This window comes from Pongo abelii, chromosome 18, assembly GCF_028885655.2.
Source record: "Pongo abelii isolate AG06213 chromosome 18, NHGRI_mPonAbe1-v2.0_pri, whole genome shotgun sequence".
Lineage (NCBI taxonomy): Eukaryota > Metazoa > Chordata > Mammalia > Primates > Hominidae > Pongo > Pongo abelii.
Window position 1 is genome coordinate 66373297 of NC_072003.2, and position 26614 is coordinate 66399910.

Below are 26614 nucleotides of genomic sequence, written 5' to 3' on the forward strand. Positions count from 1 at the left end.
ATCCACGGCTGGACCGACCCGGGGCAGCCTCTGGGTGAACAGCAGCGTGTCCACCCACAGAGAACCGAGACCAGCGAGCCGACCATGCGGCTGCACCGACTTCGCGCGCGGCTGAACGCGGTGGCTTTTGGGCTCCTGCTGCTTCTAGTCTACGGCCAGGGTGAGGCTCCCGCGGAGGGGCGACAGGGATCGGGCTCAGATCTGCCAAATGCTGCGGAGGCAGGACCTGACAGTGCGGGAGGGAAGGCGCCTGGGAGGTAGGAGCTGATGGAGATGACAGCGTGGAACTCTTGAGCCCCACGCGACGCCTCCCCGCCGCCCAGGGTGGGTTCCTAGAAGCGCAGAAAGGGTCGGGCTGCGGGACACCACGGCGAGGAACCAGCGGAGTACAGGGGCCCCAGGAGCGCCGGGACATGCCAGGCCGGGTCGGCAGCCTTGGGCCGGAGTGGGTGAGGGATTGGGGGTGGGGGGATTCAGTCCATTTCCCTCTTATGATTGTGGCTGTAGCCAGTGCTGCCGGCCGGTAATAACAATAATAGCTTCTGGCAGCATCTGGCTCTGAGTGTGTGGCGTCTTTGGCCAGGGGGGCGCCTTGACCCCTCCAAAGGGGCCTCAGATAAGGACAGTGGTCCTTGGGGAACAAAGCCCCCAGGTGCCAACTTTGAAGCGGATCCATAAGGCCACAGTGGCTGGGTGCGATTGACTCATGCCTGTAAACCTGCCACTTTGGAAGGCCGAGGGGGAGAATTCCTCGAGCCCAGGAGTTGGAGGCCAGCCTGGGCAACATAATGAGAAGACTCGGAGTGTACAAAATATTAAAATAAATTAGTGGGCTGTGGTGGCCTGTGACCTGTAGTCCCAGCTACTTGGGAGGCTGAGGTGGGAGGATCACTTTAGCAGGGGAGGTTGAGGCTACAGTGAGCCTTCATCACACTATTGCACTCCAGCCTGAGTGAAAAAGCAAAAATCTGTCTCCAGAAACAAGAGCCAAAGAGCTCGTGGTGTCCCTCATGCCATTTACCTCATCCTGGGCAAGGGCACATCTTGGTTTCCAGGGCAAAGGTGATGGCTCTGTGTGACTGCCAGGCTTCTCCAGGCCCTTATCAGAAGCTGGGGGAGTGTTTCAGCCTTCAGTCCTCTCACCTGAAACTCTCCTAAGTGTATGATCTGACTGTCTCTCCCGACCCTTTCCCAATTTAATCTGCCCAGGTGGAGTCCATACTGCCCCCGCCCCATGGTGCACTCCTGCAGGGCTTCCTCCCGTGACTGCCCTTGACCACGTTCTAGAGTTCACCAGGAGCCCAGCAGGAAGATCTGCCTGGCCTCACAGATGGCTACCTTTTAAAATACTTTGGGCCAGGCACAGTGGCTCACACCTGTTATCCCAGCACTGTGAGAGGCAGAGATGGTAGGATCACACGAGGCTAGGAGTTACAGACCAGCTTGGGCAACAAGACTTGCCTCTACTAAAAAAAAAATAAAAAGGACTCAGGCGTGGTGGCACACAGCTGTACTCCCAGCTACTTGGGAGGCTGAGGTGGGAGGATCTCAAGCCCAGGAGGTGGAGGCTGCAGTGAGCTGTAATCACACCACTGCACTCCAGCCTGGGCAACAGATGGAGTCCAAGGTTTTACATATATATTATATTATATTATATTATATTATAAATATATGTGTGTCTGACAAATATATTATCTATTTTGGTAGAGACAGGATTTCACCATGTTGGCCAGGCTGGTCTTGAACTCCTAACCTCAAGTGATCCACCCACCTCGGCCTCCCAAAGTGTTGGGATTAAAGACATCAGCCACCTCACCTGACTTGTTTTCTGACTTTTTATTATGGAACTGGGCTCAGATTTCCCAAATCCTGCAGCAACAGAACCTGAGATTCCAAAAGGGAAGGTGCCAGGCAGGTAGGGAGCTGGTAGGAATTACAACAGCAGGTGAACCTCCCTGAGGCACAGAGAGGGTCAAGGCTGCTCGAGGCCTGCACAGCACCAAGGGATAAGCCAAGTCTGAGGTATAAACAGTAGTATAACAAATCCAACATACCCATTGTCCACCTTCAGCAATGACGAAGATCTTGTTTTTGTTTTTGTTTTAAATCAGCTTTCTCAGGTTGAATATAACCTGGTGTTTTCTGGATGGCCACCTCTCTCTTGCATCATTATTTGAAATAAATCGCAGACATCATATCATCTGTAAATTTTTCATCATGTCCTACTAAAGAAAAAGAACACATATATGTATGTGTGTATTTCCACAAAATATTATGTTCTCAATTTTATCAAATATATGGTTGTGTTCTTTAGTATTTATAAATGATACTCATGTTAATACAAGTATTTTTTTTAAAATCAGGATTCAAATAAGGTTCATACTTTGCAAATAAGTAGATCTTTCTTTCTTTCCTTCCTTCCTTCCTTCCTTCTTTCTTTTTTTGAGATGGAGTCTCACTCTGTTGCCCAGGCTCACTGCAACCTCTGCCTCTCAGGTTCAAGGGAGCCTCATACCTCAGCGTCCCAAGTGGCTGGAATTATAGGCACACGCCACCACACCTGGCTAATTTTTGTATCTTTAGTAGAGATAGGGTTTCACCATGTCAGCCAGGTTGGTTTCGAACTCCTGACCTCAGGTGATCCACCTACCTTCACCTCTTAAACTGCTGGGATTACAGGCGTAAGCCTCCATGCCCCACCAATTCTCTTGGCTTTATAGTTAGGATTGGAATTGCTGAGTTATATGGCAGCTCCATGTTTAATCCCCTGAAAAACTGCCAGACTGTTTTCCAAAGCAGCTGCACCATTTTACCTTCCCACTGGCAATGTATGAAAGTTCCCATTTTTCCACATCCTTACCAACGTTTATTATCATCTGTCATTTTTATTTGTTTCTTGAGTCTCTTTCAGTCTTCAGATTTACCCTCTGCCTCTCTTTTATTTTCTTTCTAAATTTTGTTGCATGTCAAAGAAACCAGTTGATTTGTTCTGGAGAGGATCCCACCATTTAGGTTTTGCTGACTGCATTCCGGTGGTGTCTTTTAACTGTTCTTCTGTCCCCTGTCTACTGTGTAAACTTGTATTTGTATTCTAGAGGCATAATAAGATTTGGGTTTTAGGTTTTATTTTGTTTTGTTTTTTGGAGGGCTACTTCACCTGTGGTGCTGCATACTTCTGATAGAAAATATGTAACATCTGATTGTCTTGCTTGTTGTGATACCACAAAATGAGTGGTTGACATCACAGTGAGAATTCAATGTGCATTTCCCTTACTATGAATGAGTTAAAGATGTCTTTGTTTATTTGAGAGACACTGATTTGTATTGCTTATTCTGAACATATTCTTATGCTACTTTTTCTGTTGTATAGGTGACATATTCTTTGTTTGTAGAAATTCTGTATCTATTAAGAGGACTGACTTTCTCTGTTAGGTGATTTTCAATCGCTTCCTCCCTCCCTGATGCCCACAGCAGTCATGCTATGTTTTTTTTTTTGGAGACTGGGTCTTGCTTTGTTGCCTAGGTTAGCGTGCAAGTGCGGGATCATAGCTCATCCAGCATTGAAATCCTTCTGCCTTAGCCTCCTGAGTAGCTGAGTAGCTGGCCCGGAGTTTGAGACCAGCCTGTCCAACATGGTGAACCCCTGTCTCTACTAAAAATACAAAAATTAGCCAGGCTTGGTGGTGCACACCTATAATCCTACATATTCGAGAGGCTGAGACACAAGAATCACTTGAACCCAGGAAGTGGAGGTTGCAGTGAACCAAGATTGCACTACTGCACTCCACTCTGGGTGACAGAGCGACTGTCTGTCTCAAAAAAAATAAATAAATAAATACTACCAGTTAGGCCAGGCGCAGTGGCTCATGCCCATAATCCCAGAACTTTTGGATGCCCAGGTGGGCCTCCTGAACTTGAGCCCAGGAGTTTGAGACTAGCCTAGGCAGCATGGAGAAATACCATCTCTACAAAAAAAATTTAAAAATTAGCTGGATGTCATGTCGTGGCACGCTCCTGTAGTCTCAGTTACTCAGCAGGCTGAGGCGGGCAGATTACTTGAGCCTGGGAGGTCAGAGCTGCAATGAGTCGTGATTGTGCCACTACACTCCAGCCTGGGCAATACAGTAAGACCCTGTCTCAAAAAAAAAAAAAAAAAGAGTTTCCTATAATGATATAAAACTTAAAAAAAATTCTGCAGGTTGCTATTATAAACTGGGTGCCTTCATGTGACAGAAATGTATTATTTACAGTTCTGGAGGCTTAGAAGTCCAGGATCAAGGTGTCAGCAGATTTGGTGTCTGGCAAGGACTTTTCTCTGGTTAATAGATGGCAGTCTCTCACTGTGTGCTCCCCTGGAGGAAAGGGAGAACAAGCTCCCTCTGGCCTCCTTTGTAAGGACACTAATCCCCTTCACCTCCTGAAGTCACCACCTCTTAACACCATCACATTGGGGATGAGGTTTCACCATACAAATTTTTGAGGCAATACAAACATTTAAACCATAGCACTTAGAGCTCCCAGATTTCAGCCACCAAGGTCACCAACTACTGAAAATGTAAAAGTTCTTATACTCCCCTTTTGTCCCACTAAATGTCATCTATCATTGACATGTAAAACAAGCCACCTTTACAGGCCAGGTGCGGTGGTTCATGCCTGTAATCCCAGCACTTTGGGAGGCCAAGCCAGGTGGATCACCTGAGGTCAGGATTTCGATACCAGCCTGGCCAACATGGTGAAACCCTGTCTTTACTAAACACAAAAATTAGCCAGGCGTGGTGGCACATCCTTGTAATCCCAGCTACTTGGGAGGCTGAGCCAGGAGAATTGCTTGAACCCTGGAGGCGGAGATTGTAGTAAGCTGAGACTGTGCCACTATACTCCAGCCTGGGTGACAGAGCAAGACTCTATCTAAAAAAAACAAAACAAAAACAAACAAACAAAAAAAAAACAAGCTACCTCCCCGCCTATCTGTGTCCTGCAGAGGTGACTCACCCCATTTTTGTAAGAAGCAAAACTGGGCTTGTCCATAGGTCCCTGAGCCTGGGCCTCCTGCACAGTGGCCAGGAAAGCCAAGCCGCTTCCTCAGTGGCCCGTCTCCTGAAGGGTGCTCTTCTTCTCAGTGGTTCTACAGACACTGTAAGGCCCCTACTCACAGGATCGTAGCACACTCGGGAAGATGTTTACCTGTCAGGTGTGCCCTGGAAGTGGGATTGAGGGTCCAAAGGTCCAGGCATATCTAAGAAAAGAGATTCCTGTCCTCTGGCTCCCAGGAGCCTCTCCACCCAGGGAGATGTTCTCTTGCCTTTCAGAACTCCCCTGCCAACCTTTCAACCCCCTGAGCATCCCCGAACTCACCATGTGTGTCCCCATGATTCTTTTCCCACTTACCTCATTGTTGTCCCTAAACTTTTCTCCTTCCTGGCTCCGCAAAAATCCTTCTCATATTTTATCTCAGTGTGCAAAGGTGGCCCGTTGTGGTCAATCGGCCTCTTGGTTTCACCCAAGTATATTCTCTCTGTCATTAAGAGGCTGTATTCTAGTCCCATAGACCCTAATAATCCCCTTATACCCCTACCTCTGACCAACTTGCCTCTCAGGGCACCGGTTTTCCAGGGGGAAAGTCTCCCTTCTTTCCAGCCACAGCCTTCAAGCCCAACTACGGCCTTTTGAAGTTTGGAGTGAAAGACCAGGACACCCACTTTGCCCATTTGGGCCACCAGGTGGCAGACAAGGATAATGTTAAACCTGGGCTGACGCACTTGAGAGAGCAGGGAGACTTTCCTTTCAATAAACACTGGTGCATAACGTTTCCACTACATTCTGAAAGCGTTTATTGAACACCGGCTGCATGCCTGTCTCTGTATGTTTTTCAATTCTGCAGAGGTACAATATACATTCCTAGGATTACTGTTTAGACTTAATAGTTATTTTTTAACAGCTTTATAGTGAAATAACTTACAATTAAATTTACCTCCCCACACCCTTTTTTTTTTTTTTTTTTTTTTGAGACAAGGTCTCGTTCTGTCACCTAGACTGGAATGCAGTGGCGCAATCACAGCTCACGGCAGCGCCCACTTCCTGGCCTCAAGCCATCCCCCACCTCAGCCTCCCAAGTAGCCAGGACCACAGGCACACGCCACCACGGCTGGAGAACTTAAATTTTTTTATTTTTTATTTTTGGTAGAGGCAAAGTCTCACTAGGTTACCTAGCTGGTCTCCAGCTCCTAGGATCAAGTGATCTTTCCATCTAGGCCTCCCAAATTGGTAGGATTACAGGCAGATGTGAACCACTGTGCTTGGCCTAAACTCACCCATTTTCAGTGTGAAGTTTGATCACTTTGAGTAAATGTATAAGACATGCAAACACCACCACGTGGAGTTTTACAATATTTCTATCACTCCAAAATTCCCTCAAGCCCTTTTGCAGTCAATCGTCCTGATCCATGCTCCTAAGCAACCATCAAATTGCTTTCCATTGCTATAGTTTGCGTTTTCTAGAATACAAATGAAATAATACAAATTATAAATTAATATGATAGTACTAATTATATAAATGAAATAACTTGCGATTGGCTTCTGTCAATTGTGCTTTTGAAATTCAACCAGTAGTTCTTTTCTTTTATTGTGGAGTGGTATTCCATGTATAAATATACCCCCTTTCTTTTTCTTTAGAGACAGGGTCTTGCTATGTTGCTCAGGCTGGTCTTGAACTCCTGGGCTTAAACAATCCTCCTGCCTCAGCCTCCCAAAGTGCTGGGATTGTAGAAGTGAGCCAGTGTGCCTCGCCAATATACGCAATTTTATTAATTCATCAGTGTAGGGGTGGCCTGCCCCTCCACACCTGTGGGTATATTTCATCAGGTGGGACGAGAGACTGAGAAAAGAAATAAGACACAAAGACAAAGTATAGAGAAAGAAAAGTGGGCCCAGGAGACAGGCGCTCAGCATACGGAGGACCTGCACCAGCACCAGTCTCTGAGTTCCCTCAGTTTTTATTGGTTATTATTTTCACTATCTCAGCAAGAGGAATGTGGCAGGAGAGCAGGGTGATAGTGGGGAGAAGGTCAGCAAGAAAACATGTGAGCAAAAGAATTTGTGTCATAATTAAGTTCAAGGGGAGGTACTATGCCTGGATGTGCACGTAGGCCAGATTTATGTTTCTCTCTGCCCAAACATCTCAGTGGAGTAAAACATAACAAAGCAGTATTGCTGCCAACATGTCTGGCCTCCCGCCACAGGGTGGTTTTTTTCCTATCTCAGAATTGAACAAATGTACAATCGGGTTTTATACCAAGACATTCCGTTCCCAGGGGCAGGCAGGAGACAGAGGCCTTCCTCTTATCTCAACTGCAAGAGGCCTTCCTCTTTTACTAATCCTCCTAGGCACAGACCCTTTACGGGTGTCGGGCTGGGGGACAGTCAGGTCTGTCTCATCCCACGAGACCATATTTCAGACTATCACATGGGGAGAAACCTTGGACAATACCCGGCTTTCCAAGGCAGAGGTCCGTGTGGCTTTTCGCAGTGCATTGTGCCCCTGGTTTATTGAGACTAGAGAATGGCGATGACTTTTACCAAGCATACTGCTTGTAAACATTTTGTTAACAAGGCACGTCCTGCACAGCCCTAGATCCCTTAAACCTTGATTCCATACAACACATGTTTTTGTGAGCTCAAGGTTGGGGCAAAGAGGTTGAGGCAAAGTGGCTGGGGCAAAGTTACAGATTAACAGCATCTCAGGGCAAAGCAATTGTTCAGGGTATAGGTCAAAATGAAATTTCTTGTATCTTCCCTTTCTACACAGACACAGTAACAGTCTGATCTCTCTTTCTTTTCCCTACAATCAGTGGGTGCACATTTGAGTGACTTCCATTTTTGGGGTATTTTTATAAAGCTGCCGTGAACATTTTCAGACAAGTCTTTCATTTCTTTGGGGTAGATAGCTGAGAGTGGACACTCACCATATAATGCCATTCTGGGTCATATGGCGAGGGTGTGTTTCACTTTTAAAGAAAATGCCCCTTATTTAAAGATCTACGCTAGGCTGGGCGCGGTGGCTCATGCCGTAATCCCAGCACTTTGGGAGGCCGAGGCAGGTGGATCACCTGAAGTCAGGAGTTCGAGACCAGCCTGGCCAACATGGTAAAACCCCATCTCTACTAAAAATACAAAAATTAGCCGGGCATGGTGGCGCATGCCTCTAATCCCAGCTTCTTCAGAGGCTGAGGCACGGGAATTGCTTGAACCTAGGAGGCACAGGTTGCAATGAACCGAGATTGCACCACTGCACTCCAACCTGGGCGACAGAGCAAGACTCTCGAAATAAATAAATAAATATATATCTACACTACACGATAAATAAATAGATTTTTTTTTCATGACGGAGACTTGCTCTGTCACCTAGGCTGATTTTTTAAAAAAATAAAATGCCAAACTCTTTTCCAAAATGACTATATCATTTTTGCAACCTTACCAGCCATCTGTGAGGGTTCCAGATGCCTTCTATCCTCACCAAAACTTGGTCTTACGGGCCTGAAATCTGATTTTTTCAGGTTTTGTGTTTTGTTTTTTTAGACTCAGTGTCTCTCTGTCACCAAGGCTAGAGTGCAGTGGCATGATCATAGCTCTCTGTAACCTTGAACTCCCGGGCTCAAGGAATCCTCCTACTTCAGCCTCCTGAGTAGCTAGCAATACAGGCATTTTTAAAAATTCTGTGGCCGGGCGCAGTGGTTCATGCCTGTAATCCCAGCACTTTGGCAGCCTGAGGCAGGCAGATCACGAAGTCAGGAGATCAAGACCATCCTGGCCAACATGGTGAAACCCCGTCTCTACTAAAAATACAAAAATTAGCTGGGCATGGTGGTGTGCACCTGTAGTCCCAGCTACTCTGGAGGCTGAGGCAGGAGAATTGCTTGAACCCAGGAGGTGGAGGTTGCAGTGAGCTGAGATTGCACCACTACACTCCAGCCTGGCAACAGAGCGAGACTCCGTCTCAAAAAAAAAAAAAAAATGTAGAGATGGGATCTCATTATGTTGCCCAGGCTAATCTCAAAATCCTGGGCTCAAGCTATCCTCTTGCCTGGGCCTCCCAAATTGCTAGGATTACAGGTCTGAGCCATCACACCTGACCCTGATTTTTGTTAATGGGTGTTTAGTGGCATCTCATTGCAATTGGTTCCTTGGACTTTTAGCCTCTGCTTTTGACTCTTTATCTCTCTCTGTGTGTCTCTACCTCTCTACATTTACTATATATGTAACATTTCCTCATACACAGAGAAATGTGCTTCCGAGATGACTCTTCTTTTCCTTTCACTTCTTTTTCTTGAGACAGAGTCTCCCTTTATTACCCAGGCTGGAGTGCAGTGGCACGATCATGGCTCACTGCAGCCTTGACTTCCTGGGCTCAGGCAATCCTCCCACCTCAGCCTCCTGAGTAGCTGCAACTAAAGGCGTGCAACACCAGCCCAGCGATTAAAAAAAAAAAATTCTGTAGAGATAGGGTCTCGCTATGTTACCCAGGCTGGTCTCGAGCTCCTGAGCTCAAGTGATCCTTCTGCCTCAGCCTCCCAAAGTGCTGGGATTACAGGTGTGAGCCACCATGCCTGGCCTTCATTTCACATTTTTATGATTCCCTCAGTCATCATCAATGCCAAGACCTCTGAACCATAGCACAGTAAATGGTGGAATACATGGGCACGTCCACCCCAGTAGTCATGGACAGCAGCCCAGGGATTTGGAAGAAGTTGACCTGTTAATGTAAAGGAGTTTGTCACTGGACTCTGAGCCGGGAGGAGCTGGGGACCTGTTAGCACCCACAGCCCAGGTATTAATTAGGGCATGGGAATTAAGGGCAGAGTTAGCATCTACCAAGGCAGGAGGCTGGGAGGATGGCTGGGGCCACAGTGAGTTGGATGGGAGACATTGAATCAACAACAGGCCGTGCTCTTGGGTGGAGGTCAAGAGCAACTTCTGGTGGAGACTGGAAGGAGAGAAACTGGAGACAGCAAAGGTGGATGACTAGCTTTCCTAGAAATAAGAACAGGAGGGCCAGGCGTGGTGGCTCACACCTGTAATCCTGGCACTTTGGGAGGTGGAGGGAGGAGGATTGCTTGAGCCCAGGAGTTCGAGACCAGCCTGGACAACATAGGGAGATCCCATCTCTACAAAAAACACAAAAAGTAAAAAAATAACCAGGCATGATGACACGCATGCACCTGTAATCCCAGCTACTTGGGAGGCCAAGGTGGGAGGATCACTTAAACCCAGGAGATCGAGGCTACGGTGAGCCAAGATCATGCCACTATACTCTACCCTGGGTGACAGAGTGAGACCCTATCTCCAAAAATAAAAATAAAAAAAGAAGAAGAAGAAAGAAAGAGAGGAAGGAAGGAAGGAAGTAGGGGGGAGGGAAAGAAAGCAAGAAAGAAAGAAGAGAGAAAGCAAACAAAGAGAGAAAGAAAAGACAGGAAATAAAAAGAAAGAAAAGAAAGAAAGAAAGAAAAGGAAAAAGAAAGGAAAGAGAGAGAGAAAGAAAGAAAGAGAAAGAATGAAAGAAAGGAAGGAAGGAGAAAAAACAGAAAAATGGAGCAACAGCTAGAGGGCAAAGTGGGTCAAGGCAGGCTTTGATGGTGGCATTTACACAGAAGCTGTGTTTGCAGCTGATGGGAGGGATGCCGCTACCAAAGAGACAGCCCTGAAGACATGGGAGGGGACCAGGGTCTAGAGTCCATGGGTAGGTCCCAGAGCTGGGACTACAGCAAGACAAGCAAGTGTAAAATTTAGAAGGCATTCATTCTCAGGTGCCGACCCTCTACTGGTATGACCCCGGGGGTGAGTGACTCTTTAAGTTTTATGCCCTGGGCGCCTTGCTGGCCTGTCTCACCCTAGTCCTGGCCCTGGTAGGCCCATCCACAGTGCTAGGAGGGAGGGCAGACCTAGCTGCAGGGAGTTGGGAAACTTGGCCTTGGGAGCAGATGGAGAGCTCTCCTGACAGCATCTATACCTGAAGATGGAAGGTAAGATTGCGGGCGGAGAAGAGATCCAGGTGCCTTGATGTGAGTGTTGAAGGTGGAAAGCATGCCAGAGCCAGGTGCTAAAATCTTCAGCAGATGATCAAGGGGGTGTGGCTGGGGGGTGGCAGGGCTGTGATGGCAACAAGAAGAGAAAGGTGAAATAGGGAAGGACAAAGGTCTGGAGGCAGCTCTGAAAAGGAAACCCCACCCCAGGCTGCCAGGGAAGACTCAGGAAGCTGCGATGGTTTTTTATTGATTTTTTTTTTAGAGACAGAGTCTTGCTATGTTGCCCAACCTGGCCTCAAGCTCCTGGGCTCAAGCAATCCTCCTGCCTCAGCCTCCTGAGTAGCTGGGACTACAGACTTGTGCCACAATGCCCAGCTGGCACTAGTTATTTTTGGCAGAAGGGAAATTTCATCCTAAAGCCTGTCTCTTCAGCTCTGGGTGCCAGCTGGATTCCTGGAAGAGGATCTGGCATCGTGTTTAGGCACAACCCTCACTCTGTCCTTCACTGGGCCAGCAAATATCTATCCAGCCTCCCACCGCCTACTCCCAGCCAGCCATGGACTCACTGAGGCCCAGAAGTGAGTCCTGCCCTCCCTTGGGGTGGGAGCCTCCTAAGCCAGCAGAGAGACAGATGCCCTGCAGATCCCCACCCCAGTCAAGAGCAGGCTTCCATCAGTTCTGGTTCCCAGCCTCTCCTCTCCTCAGACTTCCATGAGTTCTGACTCCAAGCCCCTCCCCTCCTCTCCCCTCCCCTCCCTCCCTCCCTTTCTTTCTTTCTTTCTCTCTTTCTCTTTATCTATTTTTCTTTTTCTCTCTTTTTGTTTCTTTCTCTCTCCTTCTTTCTCTCTCTCCTTTTTTCTCTCTCTCCTTTCTTTCTTCTCTCTCTCTCTTTCTCTCCTTCTCTCTTTCTTTGTCTTGCTCTATAGCCTAGCCTAGAGTGCAGTGGCATTATCACAGCTCACTGCAGTCTCGACAACCTGGGCTCAAGTGATCCTCTCACCTCAGCCTCCCAAGTAGCTGGGACCACAGGCATGCACCATCACACCTGGCTAATTTTTTTATTTTTTCTAGAGACGTGTCTCCCTGTGTTGCCCAGGCTGGTCTCAAACTCCTGGGCTCAAGCGATCCTCCTGCCCCATCCTCCTAAAGCACTGGGATTACAGGTATGAGCCACCACACCCAGTCCCAAGCCTCATGTTTTCACACACACACACACACGCAAACATCTACCCTCACTTCAATGCCATGAGGTGGGTCCTATTATCATCACTGTTTTATTTTCTTTCACATTTTAACATGAGATTTGGAGGCGACAAAACATCCAAACCATATCAAGCCCTCACTTCAGGCCGGGTTGCCCACTCGGAGTGGCACCCCAGGGTCACTGGCCACCACTTCCTAGGGTCAGTGATGTGGTCATCTTGGGATGAATGCACAGGATTTCATGGAGATCACCAAGTCAGGAGAGCTGGAATTTGAAAACAGTGGGTCAGGGAGGGCTGTCATATCAACCAGGCCTCTGCAGGGCACTCATCTAGCCCTGCCTCTGGCTCAGCCTGAGCATGGGGCTGGCCACCAGCTAGGCGGCGCTGTCCTTGGAGGTTCTATATCACAGCCCTTTAGAGATCGGTGGTGCTGAAGGGCAGGGATCTTATTCTACCTTCTGAAGCTTCTGTCAAACCAGTTGTAAGGAGAATGGAGGCAGCAGTGAGAGTGGAGTCCGGGGTCCTGGTCGGGGTGGTTTGTCTGCTCGTGGCATGCCCTGCCACAGCCACTGGTAAGACACACCTGCTGGGCCTGCAGAGGGACTTGGTGTGGAGGAGTCAAGAGTGACACAGGGACAGGGAGCAGTGGGCAGACCGCTCAGGAAAGAGTCCTGTTTGGAGGCAGACCAGGGGTTGTGCATTCTCTCTGGGCAGACGCTCTGCTCTTGCTATATTTGTTTCGTTGTTGTTGTTGTTGTTTGAGACAGAGTTTCGCTCTTGTTGCCCAGGCTGGAGTGCAATGGAGCGATCTCGGCTCACTGCAACCTCGGCCTCCTGGATTCAAGTGATTGTCCTGCCTCAGCCTCCTGAGTAGCTGGGATTACAGGCACCTGCCACATGGCCGGCTAATTTTTGTATTTGGAGCAGAGATGGGGTTTCACCATGTGGGCCAGGCTGGTCTCAAACGCCTGACCTCAGGTGACCCACCTGCCTCGGCCTCCCAAAGTGCTGGGATTACAGGCGTGAGCCACCGCACCTGGCCTGTCTTTATGTCTTAAGGGGGCCTGAGGTTTGTTTGAATGAAGTATAGTAAGACAAGCAGATATGCAAATGACTATCACGAGGGAAGGAGTTTGCTCGTAGTTCCCTGTGAACAGGAAGCAGGCCATGCCACACAGGGCCACAGAGGGAAGCACCAGGTGGCAGCGGCCAGGAGGCAGAGGGAGCAGGGGGAAAATGTGGGCAAGCCCCTTTGCCACGGTTGCCTCGGGAAGGAATAGGCAAGGCAGGCTAAAGAGGTTTACGATTGGCAGCAGGCTCTGGGGAAAGGGGCTGTCCCCAGCCAGCTTCCTGGTACCTGGCTCTGCGGTGATTATGGCTGGTGGATGGCAGCCAGGAGCTGAGAGCTGTATAAAGGAGGTGGTTGTGGTATGGCTCTGGACTGGTTTGCCTTTGCTCTCGAGAGTTGCCTGCCAATTCCAACTCCCCAGAGAGCTGCCTCCTATCTCTAGGAATTGTCTAGCCTGAGAGAGGCAGTCCTCCAGTCTTAGTCTGTTTGTGTTGTTGTAAAAGAATACAGGAAGCTGGGTAATTCACAAAGAAAAGAAGTTTAATTAGCCCACAGTTCTGCAGGTCGTACAAGAAATGTGGTGCCAGCTGGGCATGATGGCTCACACCTGTAATCCCAGCACTTGGGGAGACTGAGGTGAAAGGATTGCTTGAGCCCAGGAGTTTGAGACCAGCCTGGGCAACATAATGAGACCCAGACTCTACTTTTTAAAAAATAATTCAGGGCTGGGCATGATGGCTCATGCCTGTAATCCCAGCACTTTGGGAGCCCCAGGTGGATGGATTACTTGAGGTCAGGATTTCGACATCAGCCTGGCCAACATGGTGAAACCCCGTCTCTACTAAAAATACAAAAATTAGCCAGGCGTTGTGGTGCACACCTGTAATCCCAGCTACTTGGGAGGCTGAGGCCCTGGAGTCGCCTGAACCCGGGAGTCAGATGTTGCAGTGAGCCAAGATCGTGCCACTGCACTCCAGCTTGGTCAACAGAGCTAGACCCTGTCTCAAACACAAAAAATGAAAACAAACAAAAGGGCAAGTGGCTGGCCCCAAGGCTCAAGGCCCTAGTGGCAGGCCCGGTCTGGCCTGGAGTGGAGTGGTAGTGACTCTCAGGCAGGCAGGGAGGAGGAAGTTGGGTGTCAACCTAAGACCAGGCTCACCGGCTTGCTGGGAGGGTTACCAAGATGCTGTGTGGTAAGTACTGAGAACAGCCTGAGTGTCTGTCTTTCACTCCTTCCCCTCATGGGGGCTGCAAACTCACCCCGTGGCCTTTCTGTCCTTCCCTCAGGGCCCGAAATTGTTCAGCCTGAAGTAGACACCACCCTGGGTCGTGTGCGAGGCCGGCAGGTGGGCGTGAAGGGCACAGACCGCCTTGTGAATGTCTTTCTGGGCATTCCATTTGCCCAGCCGCCACTGGGGCCTGACCGCTTCTCAGCCCCACACCCAGCACAGCCCTGGGAGGGTGTGCGGGATGCCAGCGCCGCGCCCCCAATGTGAGTAGTGCTGGTGGAGGCGGGCAAACAGGCAGGTTGCAGGAGAATCCTGCTGCTGGGGCTTGTGGGGCTGAACAGCTGGACCTCAGGCCCACCCTTGGCCACAGGTGCCTACAAGACGTGGAGAGCATGAACAACAGCAGATTTGTCCTCAACGGAAAACAGCAGATCTTCTCTGTTTCAGAGGACTGCCTGGTCCTCAACATCTATAGCCCAGCTGAGGCCACCGCAGGGGCCGGCAGGCCGGTAGGCACCCCAGAGGGCCCTGTCCACCTGATCCAGCTCCCCTATGCCCACCTGTCCCCTCCCCGTCCCTGTTTCCAAAGCACCCTAGAGGTCCTGAGACTGCCCTGGGCTGGCAGGTGGGCAGCTGAGGTCTCAGGAGCTTGGGGGTCAGTGCCCCATGGCCACCTCTGCAGGTCATGGTATGGGTCCATGGAGGCGCTCTGATAACTGGCGCTGCCACCTCCTACGATGGATCAGCCCTGGCTGCCTATGGGGATGTGGTCGTGGTTACAGTCCAGTACCGCCTTGGGGTCCTTGGCTTCTTCAGGTGAGATGACAGGCCTGGCCAGAGCACTGCCTGCGCCGAGGAGAGGCCAGCTCACCAGAGCAACTGGGGATCTAGGCTGGGGTCCGGAACCTGAATGGAGGGCCACTTACCCATGCTGTCTGGGGCAGAGAAGGGCACCCCCCAAGCCTCCACCCTGGGAGAGGGGTCCAGCCAAAGCCAGAATTATACAGTGAACTTGGTCCCTTGGGCAGAGGGCATTGATTCCTGGGCTGAAGCCCAGGTTCCAGCAGGATATGGGACAAAGAGCAACAGGCTCTGGAGATGCCAACCATGGCTCCCAGACAGGCCAGACCTGGGGAGCAGAGAAGGGTCTGGCATCCTGGTGGCTAATTCAAAGCAAACCTGCAGAGGCTGGCGAGGAGCCAGGCTGAACTAACCGTTGCCCCAACACTGCCCCCAGCACTGGAGATGAGCATGCACCTGGCAACCAGGGCTTCCTGGATGTGGTAGCTGCTCTGCGCTGGGTGCAAGGAAACATCACCCCCTTCGGGGGTGACCTCAACTGTGTCACCGTCTTTGGTGGATCCGCCGGTGGAAGCATCGTCTCTGGCCTGGTAAGTCACCATAGGGGGCTAGTGATGGTGGCCAGGAGGGCTCCGGTGGTCTCAGAACTCCCAGCTCCTCTGCCCTCCTCTGACAGCCACCTACTCTCTCCAATGCACCCAGGTCCTGTCCCCGATGGCTGCAGGGCTGTTCCACAGAGCCATCACACAGAGTGGGGTCATCACCACCCCAGGGATCATCGAGTCTCACCCCTGGCCCCTAGCTCAGGTCTGCATTTCCTTCCCTCTCTTACTCTATGTGTGCCTCCCATACCCCACTCTGTGCTGGCCCTGGGGTCTCAGAGTAGCGGGGGTTGCTGGCAGGGAGCTCCCTGTTAACAAAGAGGAGCCCAATAAGACGAAGGAGCATCAGAGGAAACAACTGCTGCATTCCAGCATGTTGGCAGTCAGGGAGGGCTTCCTGAAGGAGGCCACCCTGAAGCATATCATCGTTGGCCCTTTCTCCAGGGTGAGGTCTTCAGGAGCACCCCTCTCTGCCCCGGGCAGCATGGTGAAGGGAGTCTCCATTGCCAGCCACCTGCTGCCTGAGAGCTCTCCATTCAGGCTCCAGATCCCCACCCTAGATCTTCATTGTAAGGCCTTGTGAAGAGAATCCAGGGGAGGGAAGTCACAGTGGGAACTGCATCTGCAAAGGCTGCAGGTGTGGGAGAGAGTGACAGGTCCTGCAGCAGCAAGCTCGCAGGTTAGGGAACAGGGCAGGAAGTGAAGGCGCTGGAGAAGTGGGGGCCATGCCTGGGAATCTGGACTTTATCCAGAGGGCAGGAAGAAGTTGGGCAATGACAAGGTTGAGCTACTTGGAGTAGAAGGTGGGTTGGAGGGAGCCGTCCTGAAGCTCAAGAGGCCAGTGAAATGACCAGGGCAGAGTCCAGGAGAAAGAGACAGGATGGAATAGGGATAGAGCCATCGGTGGGAGAGGGGGCAAATGTGAGCAGGATTTGGAAGGCTGGGTCATTTCCCTCACCTGGCCCCAGATGGTGGCCAAGGCAGAGTGGGCTGGGCATTGTAACCACTGGGTACAAGACGATTCTGGAACCTCTGTGTGGGCATGCTGACTCTTGTATGGACAACAGCATCCACCTCTCAACCTCCCCAATCCATCCTCTCCCCGTGGCCAGGAGAGATTTTCTCGACCTCAGACTTGAGATCATCCCCTGTCTCCAAAGAAAAACACAGCGCAAGGCTGAGGCGGGCGGATCACAAGTTCAGGAGATCGAGGAGATCCTGGCTAACATTGTGAAACCCCATCTCTACTAAAAATACAAAAAATTAGCTGGGCGTGGTGGCAGGTGCCTGTAGTCTCAGCTACTCAGGAGGCTGAGGCAGGAGAATGGCGTGAACCTGGGAGGCAGAGCTTTCAGTGAGCTGAGATCACACGACTGCACTCCAGCCAGGGTGACAGAGTGAGAGTCCGTCTCAAAAAAATAAATAAATAAAAGATAATGACACTATTCTTAGAGGGCAATGAGGACTCAGCGCCCCCATTCCCCTAGATAATAAAATTATGGTATAATAGGGGACGCAAGGGGGCCCTTGGGACCACCCAAGCTGACGGGCAGGGCAGGCTTCTCAGGAGTGGTGGCACGTCTATGACCAGTCTCGGGGCCCATCTGTGACATCACGTCCAGCTGTCCTACAGATGCACCCTCTCTGTGGGAGGCAGAGGGCTGCAAGGTGGGGCTGTGTGGCTGAGAGGGAGGCATGACTCTTTCATTTGTCCCCAGAAAATCACAAACACCTTGGCCTGCAGCTCCAGCTCCCCGGCTGAGATGGTGCAGTGCCTTCGGCAGAAGGAAGGAGAAGAGCTGGTCCTTAGCAAGAAGCTGGTACGGCCACCCTTTTGGGGATGGCGCCGGGCAATGGCACAGAAGGGGTTCTATCCATCCCTTGCAGGAGCAGAGGGGCAGTCTACTCCCAGGTGGGGCTGGGGACAGCAGCTCATGAGGGGAAGGGGCTGAGGGCTTGGAGACAGAAATGGAGGGCCATCTCCATCCCCACAGCAGGCCTGTCTTCTAGGAAAGAAACTGGAAGCATCCGTTGCCCTGATCTCCCGGTTCCCCCGACCCCCTTAGCCCTGGTGATCTCCATCTCTTCACCTTCCCTCCAGGCTCAGCCACTCAGGTCTGCGGCTTAGTGGCTCCTGGGGTCCTAGCCTTTGAGGCTTGGCCCTAACTTGGGAGCCTCCTGCATTGCTTTCTCCTGCAGAAAAGTACTATCTATCCTCTCACCGTTGATGGCACTGTCTTCCCCAAAAGCCCCAAGGAACTCCTGAAGGAGAAGCCCTTCCACTCGGTGCCCTTCCTCATGGGTGTCAACAACCATGAGTTCAGCTGGCTCATCCCCAGGGTGAGTTGCTCCTGCCCCTGTGCCCTTCAAGGCCCTGCCCCAGTCAGTACCTCCCACCCCAACATCAACACTACAGCCTTGTGAACTGAGTACTCCTGGTACTCCCATTTGATAAGTGAGAAAGCAGAGGCCCAGAAAGGTTTGAGGGACTTGCCCAAGGTCACCCAGCTTTGTTTTGTTGTGTTGTTGTTGTTGTTTTGTTTTGTTTTCTGATTTTGCTTGTTGTTTTTTTTTAGACAGAGTCTCCCTCTGTCACCCACGCTGGAGTGCAGTGGTGCGATCTCAGCTCACTGCAAACTCCACCTCCTGGGTTCAAGAGTTTCTCCTGCCTCAGCCTCCCAAGCAGCTGGGATTACAGGCACATGCCACCACACCCGGCTAATTTTTGTATTTTTATAGAGATGAGGTTTCACCACATTGGCCAGGCTGGTCTCGAACTCCCGACCTCCAGTAATTCGCCTGCTTTGGCCTTCCGAAGTGTTGGGATTACAGGCGTGGGCCACTTCAATAAAGCAAATGTTTTCTTTTGGGGAACCAGGCTTTTGCACAAACTGGCCTTCTGGGCAGTGCTGATCTGGGCAGCATATTCCTGCCTTGGCGTCTGTTTTATACCTCAGGCTCTATGAGACTGGTTAGTGTGACTCTGTGCCAGAGCAGTTGACTAAGACTCTCAGGTTTTAGATATCAAGCCACCGGGGACCTCATGAGCCAAGTGCCTTCCAGTCCTTTCCAGGTGCATAGAACTTCCCACAAGAGTGTCAGCACTGTGCTTTCATCCCAAGCATCTTGTTTCTGTCATTCTTATTCTTCTATCCATCTTCACGGCAATCGTTTTTTTCACTTTTCTTTTTTTTTTTCATCTTGGCCCATTGCACACCCTAAGACAAAGCAATCGGTTTTTTTGTTGTTGTTGTTTGTGTGTTTTTTTGTTTTTTGAGACAGAGTCTCGATCCATCATCCAGGCTGCAGTGCAGCAGCGCCATCATGACTCACTACTGCCACAACCTCTCAGGCCTGAGCAATCCTCCCAGCTTCCTGAGTAGCTGGGGCCTCAGCTCTGTGCCACCACACTCTGCTAACTTTTTTTTTTTTCCCGTGTATAGGCAGGTCTCCCTCTGTTGCCCAAGCTGGTCTAGAGCACCTGGCCTGAAGCAATCCTCCTGCCTCGACCTCCCACAGTGCTGGGATTACAGGCATGAGCCATAGCACCCAGCCAGCAACCACTTTTAATGGCTGCAAATCTTCCACAAATGGAGGGTCTCATTACATTGTTCTTTCATCTTGGCATTTGGGCAACTTCTAGTTTTTTTGTTTTGTTTTTGAGGCCGAGTTTCGCTCTTGTTGCCCAGGCTGGAGTGCAATGGCGCAATCTTAGCTCACCGCACCGCAACCTCTGCCGCCCGGGTTCAAGTGATTCTCCTGCCTCAGCCTCCTGAGTAGCTGGGATTACAGGCATCTGCCACCATGCCTGGCTAATTTTTGTATTTCTTTTCAGTAGAGATGGGGTTTCTCCATGTTGGTCAGGCTGATCTAGAACTCCTGAACTCAGGTGATCCACCAGCCTTGGCCTCCCGAAGTGCTGGGATTACAGGCATGAGGCCGCAACCAGCCCTGGCAACTTCTAGTTTTTACCACTGAGGCTAATAGCGCAGGGAATGTCTTCGTGTCCATAGCTTTTGTCCTCTGACTTAGCCCTTTGGAATCAATCCCCTAATATTGGTCCCTTGGTATGTGAGAGAGAGGCTCATGCAATCTTGACACTCAAAGACATAGCTTAAGCCGGGTGCAGTGGCTCATGCCTGTAATCCCAGCACTTTGGGAGGCTGAGGTGGGTGCCTCACTTGAAGTCAGGTGTTCGAGACCAGCCTAGCCAACATGGTGAAACCCCATCTGTACTAAAAATACAAAAATTAGCTGGGCGTGGTGGTGCATGCCTGTAATCCCAGCTACTCAGGAGGCTGAGGCATGAGAATCACTTGAACCCAGGAGGCAGAGGCTGCAGTGAGCTGAGACTGTGCCACTATACTCCAGCCTGGGTGACAGAGTGAGACACTGTCTCACAAAAGACAAAGCTTGTAAAAGTTTTCAGGTCAATGCCCTAGACTCTGGAAGGCAGCCTTAACCCCACACCATCAACTTACAGTTGTATGAGTGAAACCAAGGGAACCCCAACCTGGCTGTGCCCCAGGACCTGGGGAGATCTGCCTGGCGTGGAAGGCTGTGCCGAGGACTTGTTGCTGAGAATGTTTCTTAGAAGTTGGGTGACTCAGGCTGGGCCCGGTGGCTCATGCCTTTAATCCCAGCACTTTGGGAGGCCAAGGCAGGTGTATCACTCGAGGCCAGGAGTTTGAGACCAGCCTGGCCAATATGGCAAAACCCCACCTCTACTAAAAATACAAAAATTAGCCAGGCATGGTGGTGCATGTCTGCAGTGCCAGCTACTCGGGAGGCTGAGGCAGGAGAATAGCTTGAACCCGGGAGGTGGAGGTTGCAGTGAGCTGAGATTGCGCCACTGCACTCCAGCCTGGGCAACGGAGCGAGTCTCTGTCTCAAAAAAAAAAATGTTGAAGAAATTCTTTCATTCTCTACAGTCGCCTTTAACCACTTGCCTGTTGTATTTGGGGCTGCTGTCCCCACCCACACCCACCACCTCCCACCAATTTGAGGTTTATCTTCTTGGGTCTGTGGACTTTTCGGCCCCATTTTGGCCAAGTGCTCCATGATGAGTTTCTGGCCTCAGGGCTGTGAACACTCTCTTGCCCAGGACTGGGAGTCGGGGTGAGCCAGTGGTCAGGCTCCACTGAGAGGGCCTTGGTGTCCACACAGGGCTGGGGTCTCCTGGATACAATGGAGCAGATGAGCCGGGAGGACATGCTGGCCATCTCAACACCCGTCTTGACCAGTCTGGTGAGACAAGAAGCAGGAGGGAGGAGGCTAGTGGGTATCCCATCCAACAGCACAGTCTCTGCCCCTACCTTCCGACACCCACAGCTACCCACCTACCACCAAGCCCTTTGTCTAACTGATCAATTTTACTTCCACTCCGGAATCTCCTTAGATATGAGCCAGTGTGGTTCTGAAAGGAAAACCATTATCACCATCATCGTCAAGGTGAAACTGCCCGTTAATGAGCACATATTACGTGCCAGGGACTATGGTGTACTGAGCGCCGGGTGAGGGATTCATCTCCTTCAATCCTCACTGAAACTCTTTTTTCTTTTCTTTTCTTTTCTTTTTTTTTTGAGGCAGAGTCTTGCTCTGTCGCCGAGGCTGGAGTGCAGTGGCCCGATTTCGGTTCACTGCAACATCCACCTTCCTCATTCAAGCGATTCTCCTGCCTCAGCCTCCCGAGTAGCTGGGATTACAGGCTCCTGCCACCATGCCCGGCTAATTTTTGTATTTAGTAGAGACAGGGTTTCACCATGTTGGCCAGGCTGGTCTCACACTCCTGACCTCAGGTGATTCACCCGCCTCGGCCTCCCAAAGTGCTGGGATTGCAGGCATGGAGCCACCGCGCCCGGCACTGCAACTCTTTACAGAGGAATTTTCACCAGCCCCATTTTACACATGAGGAAACTGAGGCTTGAGGTGTCATGGTGGGGAAGGAGCAGAGGCAGAGTTTAAGCCAGTTCTTTCTGACCCCAGAGCCTCAGCTGTCAGACGTGGAGCTAGATAGACCTGGGGCCAAATCCCAGCCCTGGGCACTTGCCCAGTTATCCTATCCCCTCTAAGCCCATCTCTTCATCTACACATGGGGATGATACTGCCCACTCTCCTGGGCTGTCGTAAGGAGACTAGACGTTGCATTTGAAGAGTCTACCTGGGATCTCAATACCAGGGGCTGTTCAATCTTTGTCCATTTCCCTTCTTTGGAAGCCCCAGAACCCTGCCCATTCACACAATCTCATCACTGCCCTCTGGAGCTGAGGGGAGCCCCTATCATTTCTGCTCTCACTTACTTCCCGGTTAACTTCAACCGAGCACCTGCTTCCAGGCCAGACCCTTTGCTGGGGAGTTCACATAGGCTGCCAGGCAGAGACTGACTTTCAGAGAGGTTTAGCCACCTGTCTGAGATCACACAGCCAAGCAGTGGTTGCAGAGCTAAGATTTGACTCCAAACCTGAGCTTATGCCAAACTCCCAGGGAGGCAGAGAGGCAGCTGGCTGCCCCCTGGACCATGAGCCCTGGGACATGAGGGAAGCTATGCTGGAGAGTTTGGGGCTTCCTGGGAGGGTCTGCCACAGCTGTGCACCCTGAGCAGGCCTGAGCCTGGCCTCTTGCCCCAGGATGTGCCCCCTGAGATGATGCCCACCGTCATAGATGAATACCTAGGCAGCAACTCGGACGCACAAGCCAAATTCCTGGCGTTCCAGGAATTCATGGGTGACGTATTCATCAACATTCCCACCTTCAGTTTTTCAAGATACCTTCGAGGTAAGCCTATCCCTGGCCACCTGCCCAACCCCTCCCACTTGGGCCCAGGAGCGGGGTCATCACAGGTGACATGGCATGATAGGGTGCTGGTTCCCCCGATGCCTTGCACCCCACACCCCACTGCCCCCCCCAAAACCCATCTTTCTCTGGGATGCAGTGTCATAGTAATGAGAGGTGTCTCCAGCAGGAAACTATGCAGAGGAGAAAAACCCAGGCTCAGAGAGGTACAATGACTCGCCAAAGGTCACCCAGCAGGGCCTATCAATAATTCTCAGGGATTCACTCAATTGGGTGATTTCATCCTCTTTCAGCACTTCTTGGGGGAAAGTCCTGCTTCCTTCAAGCCTAGTAGCTAATCCCTGACGCAGACCGGGAACAGTTCTAAGTTTTAAACTTTGTGATCTTGGGCAAGATACCTACCCCTTCTGTGCCTCAGTTTCCTCCTTTGTAAAATGGAAATAATAATAGAATCTAATCTATTAATTCTATTAATACAGAATCTAATCTATTGTGATGGGGATTCAATAAATGATGACACTGGTCAGGCGCGGTGGGTGGCTCAAGCTTGTGATCCCAGTACTTTGGGAGAAGCGGGAGGATCGCTTGAGCCCAGGAGTTCAAGACCAGCCTGGGCAACATATTGACCCCAATCTCTACACAAATTTTTTAAAAATTAGCCGGGCATGGTAGTACCCACCTGTAGTCCCAGATACTTGGGAAGCTGAAGTGGGAAGATCACTTGAGCGCAGGAGTCTCAGGCTGCAGTGAGCTATGATCATACCACTGCACTCCAGCCCGGTCGACAGCGAGACCATTTCAAAGATTAAAATAAAAATATTAAATTAAATTAAAATGATGACACAAAGCACGCAGAATTGTGCCTGACACCTAGCAAGCGCTCAGTAAATGTTTGCAGCTAGTCATTTTATCATCATCATCATCATCATCATCATCATGGAAACTGGTGTTATTACGAGCATGTGCTGCCAAAGGCAGCATCGAATCAGGCTATGAGTGCCTAACTCGCATCCCATCCTTTTTTCGTAGATTCTGGAAGCCCTGTCTTTTTCTATGAGTTCCAGCATCGACCCAGTTCTTTTGCGAAGATCAAACCTGCCTGGGTGAAGGCTGATCATGCGGCTGAGGGTGCTTTTGTGTTCGGAGGTCCCTTCCTCATGGACGAGAGCTCCCGCCTGGGTGAGGACAGACAGACAGACATGTGATCCCTAGGCTGCCAGACTCCAAGGGGCCTGGGCAGGGCTTGCGGGAACACAGGTCTCCAGTCAGCACTGAGGATCCTTGGGTCCCTTCCAGGTCCCACCTGACTCTCATTCAGTTCTGTCCCTCTCACCTTTCCAGCCTTTCCAGAGGCCACAGAAGAGGAAAAGCAGCTAAGCCTCACCATGATGGCCCAGTGGACCCACTTTGCCCGGACAGGGTGAGTGAGTGACACGGCATAGCTGGCTTTGGGCCTGGGATGCTCAGGTTGGCCCCTCTGGGGGACAGCACGGGAAGCCTTGGTCCTCATTCATTCCTCCCACCCAGGGACCCCAATAGCAAGGGTCTGCCTCCTTGGCCCCGATTCAACCAGGCGGAACAATATCTGGAGATCAACCCAGTGCCACGGGCCGGACAGAAGTTCAGGGAGACCCGGATGCAGTTCTGGTCAGAGACGCTCCCCAGCAAGATACAACAGTGGCAGCAGAAGCAGAAGAACAGGAAGGCCCAGGAGGACCTCTGAGGCCGGGCCTGAACCTTCTTGGCTGGGGCAAACCATTCTTCAAGTGGTGGCAGATTCCCAGCAGGGCAGCCCGCCTCTCCCGCTGCTGAGACTTTAATCTCAACCAGTCCTACATGGAGTCATGTTCCTTAAAGCGTCGGCCGCTCTGTGACTGGCATTATGCTCTTTCGAAACGTCACAAGGCTGCCTCCCACCTCTGGGCCATTGTACAAGTTCTTCCCTTTCCCTGAAGTGCCTTTCCTGCTTTCATCGTGGTAGGTTCTAGCACATTCCTCTAGCTTCCTGGAGGACTCACTCCCCCAGGAAGCCTTCCCTGCTTTCTCTGGGCTGTGCGGCCCCGAGTCTGCATCCATTAGAGCACAATCCACCCGAGGCTAGCACTGTGTCTGTGTCTGCCTCCCCCTCAGAGGAGCTCTCTGAAAGTGGGGATTAGCCTAACCCCACTCTGTCACCCACACCAGGATCAGGCGGGACCTGGAGCTAGGGGGTGTTTGCTGAGTGAGTGAGTGAAACACAGAGTATGGGAATGGCAGCTGCTGAACTTGAACCCAGAGCCTTCAGGTGCCAAAGCCATACTCAGGCCCCCACAGACATCGTCCACCCTGGCCAGAAGGGTGCCTGCCAATGGCAGAGACCTGGGATGGGAGAAGTCCTGGGGCGCCAGGGGATCCAGCCTAGACCAGACCTTAGCCCCTGACTAAGGCCTCAGACTAGGGCAGGAGGGGTCTCCTCCTCTCTGCTGCCCAGTCCTGGCCCCTGCACAAGACAACAGAATCCATCAGGGCCATGAGTGTCACCCAGACCTGACCCTCACCAATTCCAGCCCTGATCCTCAGGATGCTGGATGCCAGCTCCCAGCCCCAGTGCCGGGTCCTCCCTCCCTTCCTGGCTTGGGGAGACCAGTTTCCGGGGAGCTTAGCACAGCTCCAAGAGCACCCACCAAGACACAGCAGAACAGGCCAGGGGAGAGCATCTGGACCAGGGCAGCAGTCGGGCTATTGTCACAGAGAAAAGAGGAGACCCACCCACTCAGGCTGCAAAAGGTGAAAAGCACCAAGAGGTTTTCAGAGTGGAAGTGAGAGGTGACAGTGTGCTGGTAGCCCTCACAGCCCTCCCTCACTCTCGGTGCCTCCTCTGCCTGGGCTCCCACTTTGGCAGCACTTGAGGAGCCCTTCAACCCACCGCTGCACTGTGGGAGCCCCTTTCTGGGCTGGCCAAGGCCGGAGCCGGCTCCCTCAGCTTGCAGGGAGGTGTGGAGGGAGAGGCACGGGCGGGAACCAGGGCTGCACGGGGCGCTTGAGGGACAGTGCCAGTTCCGGGTGGGCATGGGCTCAGCGGGCCCGACACTTGGAGCGGCTGGCCAGCCCGCCGGCCTCAGGCAGTGAGGAGCTTAGCACCTGGGCCAGCAGCTGCTGTGCTCGGCTTCTTGCCGGGCCTTAGCTGCCTCCCTGCGGGGCAGGGCTCGGGACCTGTAGCCCGCCATGCCTGAGCTTCCCCACACCCCCCCGTGGGCTCCTGTGTGGCCCGAGCCTCCCCGATGAGCACCAACCCCTGCTCCACAGTCCCCAGTCCCATTGACCACCGAAGGGCTGAGGAGTGCGGGCACACAGTGCAGGACTGGCAGGCAGCCCCACCTGCTGCCCTGCTGTGGGATCCACTGGGTGAAGCCAGCTGGGCTCCTGAGTCTGGTGGGGACTTGGAGAACCTTTATGTCTAGCTAAGGGATTGTAAATACACCAATTGGCACTCTGTATCTAGCTCAAGGTTTGTAAACACACCAATCAGCACCCTGTGTCTAGCTCAGGGTTTGTGAATGCACCAATTGACACTCTGTATCTAGCTATTCTGGTGGGGACTTGGAGAACCTTTGTGTCCACACTCTGTATCTAGCTAATCTAGTGGGGATGTGGAGAACCTTTGTGTCTAGCTCAGGGATTGTAAACGCACCAATCAGCACCCTATCAAAACAGACCACTCGGCTCTCTGTAAAATAGAACAATCAGCAGGATGTGGGTGGGGCCAGATAAGAGAATAAAAGCAGGCCGCCCCAACCAGCAGTGGCAACCCCCTCGGGTCCCCTCCCACACTGTGGAAGCTTTGTTCTTTTGCTCTTTGCAATAAATCTTGCTACTGCTCAGTGTGGACTCTTTGGGTCCACACTGCCTTTATGAGCTG

At 51.5% G+C, this 26614-nt stretch overlaps 1 protein-coding gene across 2 annotated transcripts; it reads left to right on the top strand.

The window, feature by feature from the left end:
• CES3 (carboxylesterase 3) lies at window positions 1-26614 on the top strand. 2 transcript variants are annotated; one of them, NM_001131784.1, is given in 13 exon segments: window positions 1-160; window positions 14580-14784; window positions 14892-15030; window positions 15204-15337; window positions 15759-15912; window positions 16025-16129; window positions 17643-17744; window positions 18124-18264; window positions 21091-21171; window positions 22551-22698; window positions 23746-23895; window positions 24058-24136; window positions 24244-26607. In NM_001131784.1, coding segments are annotated over 13 exon segments (1710 nt in total). In that variant the 5' UTR covers window positions 1-84; the 3' UTR covers window positions 24440-26607.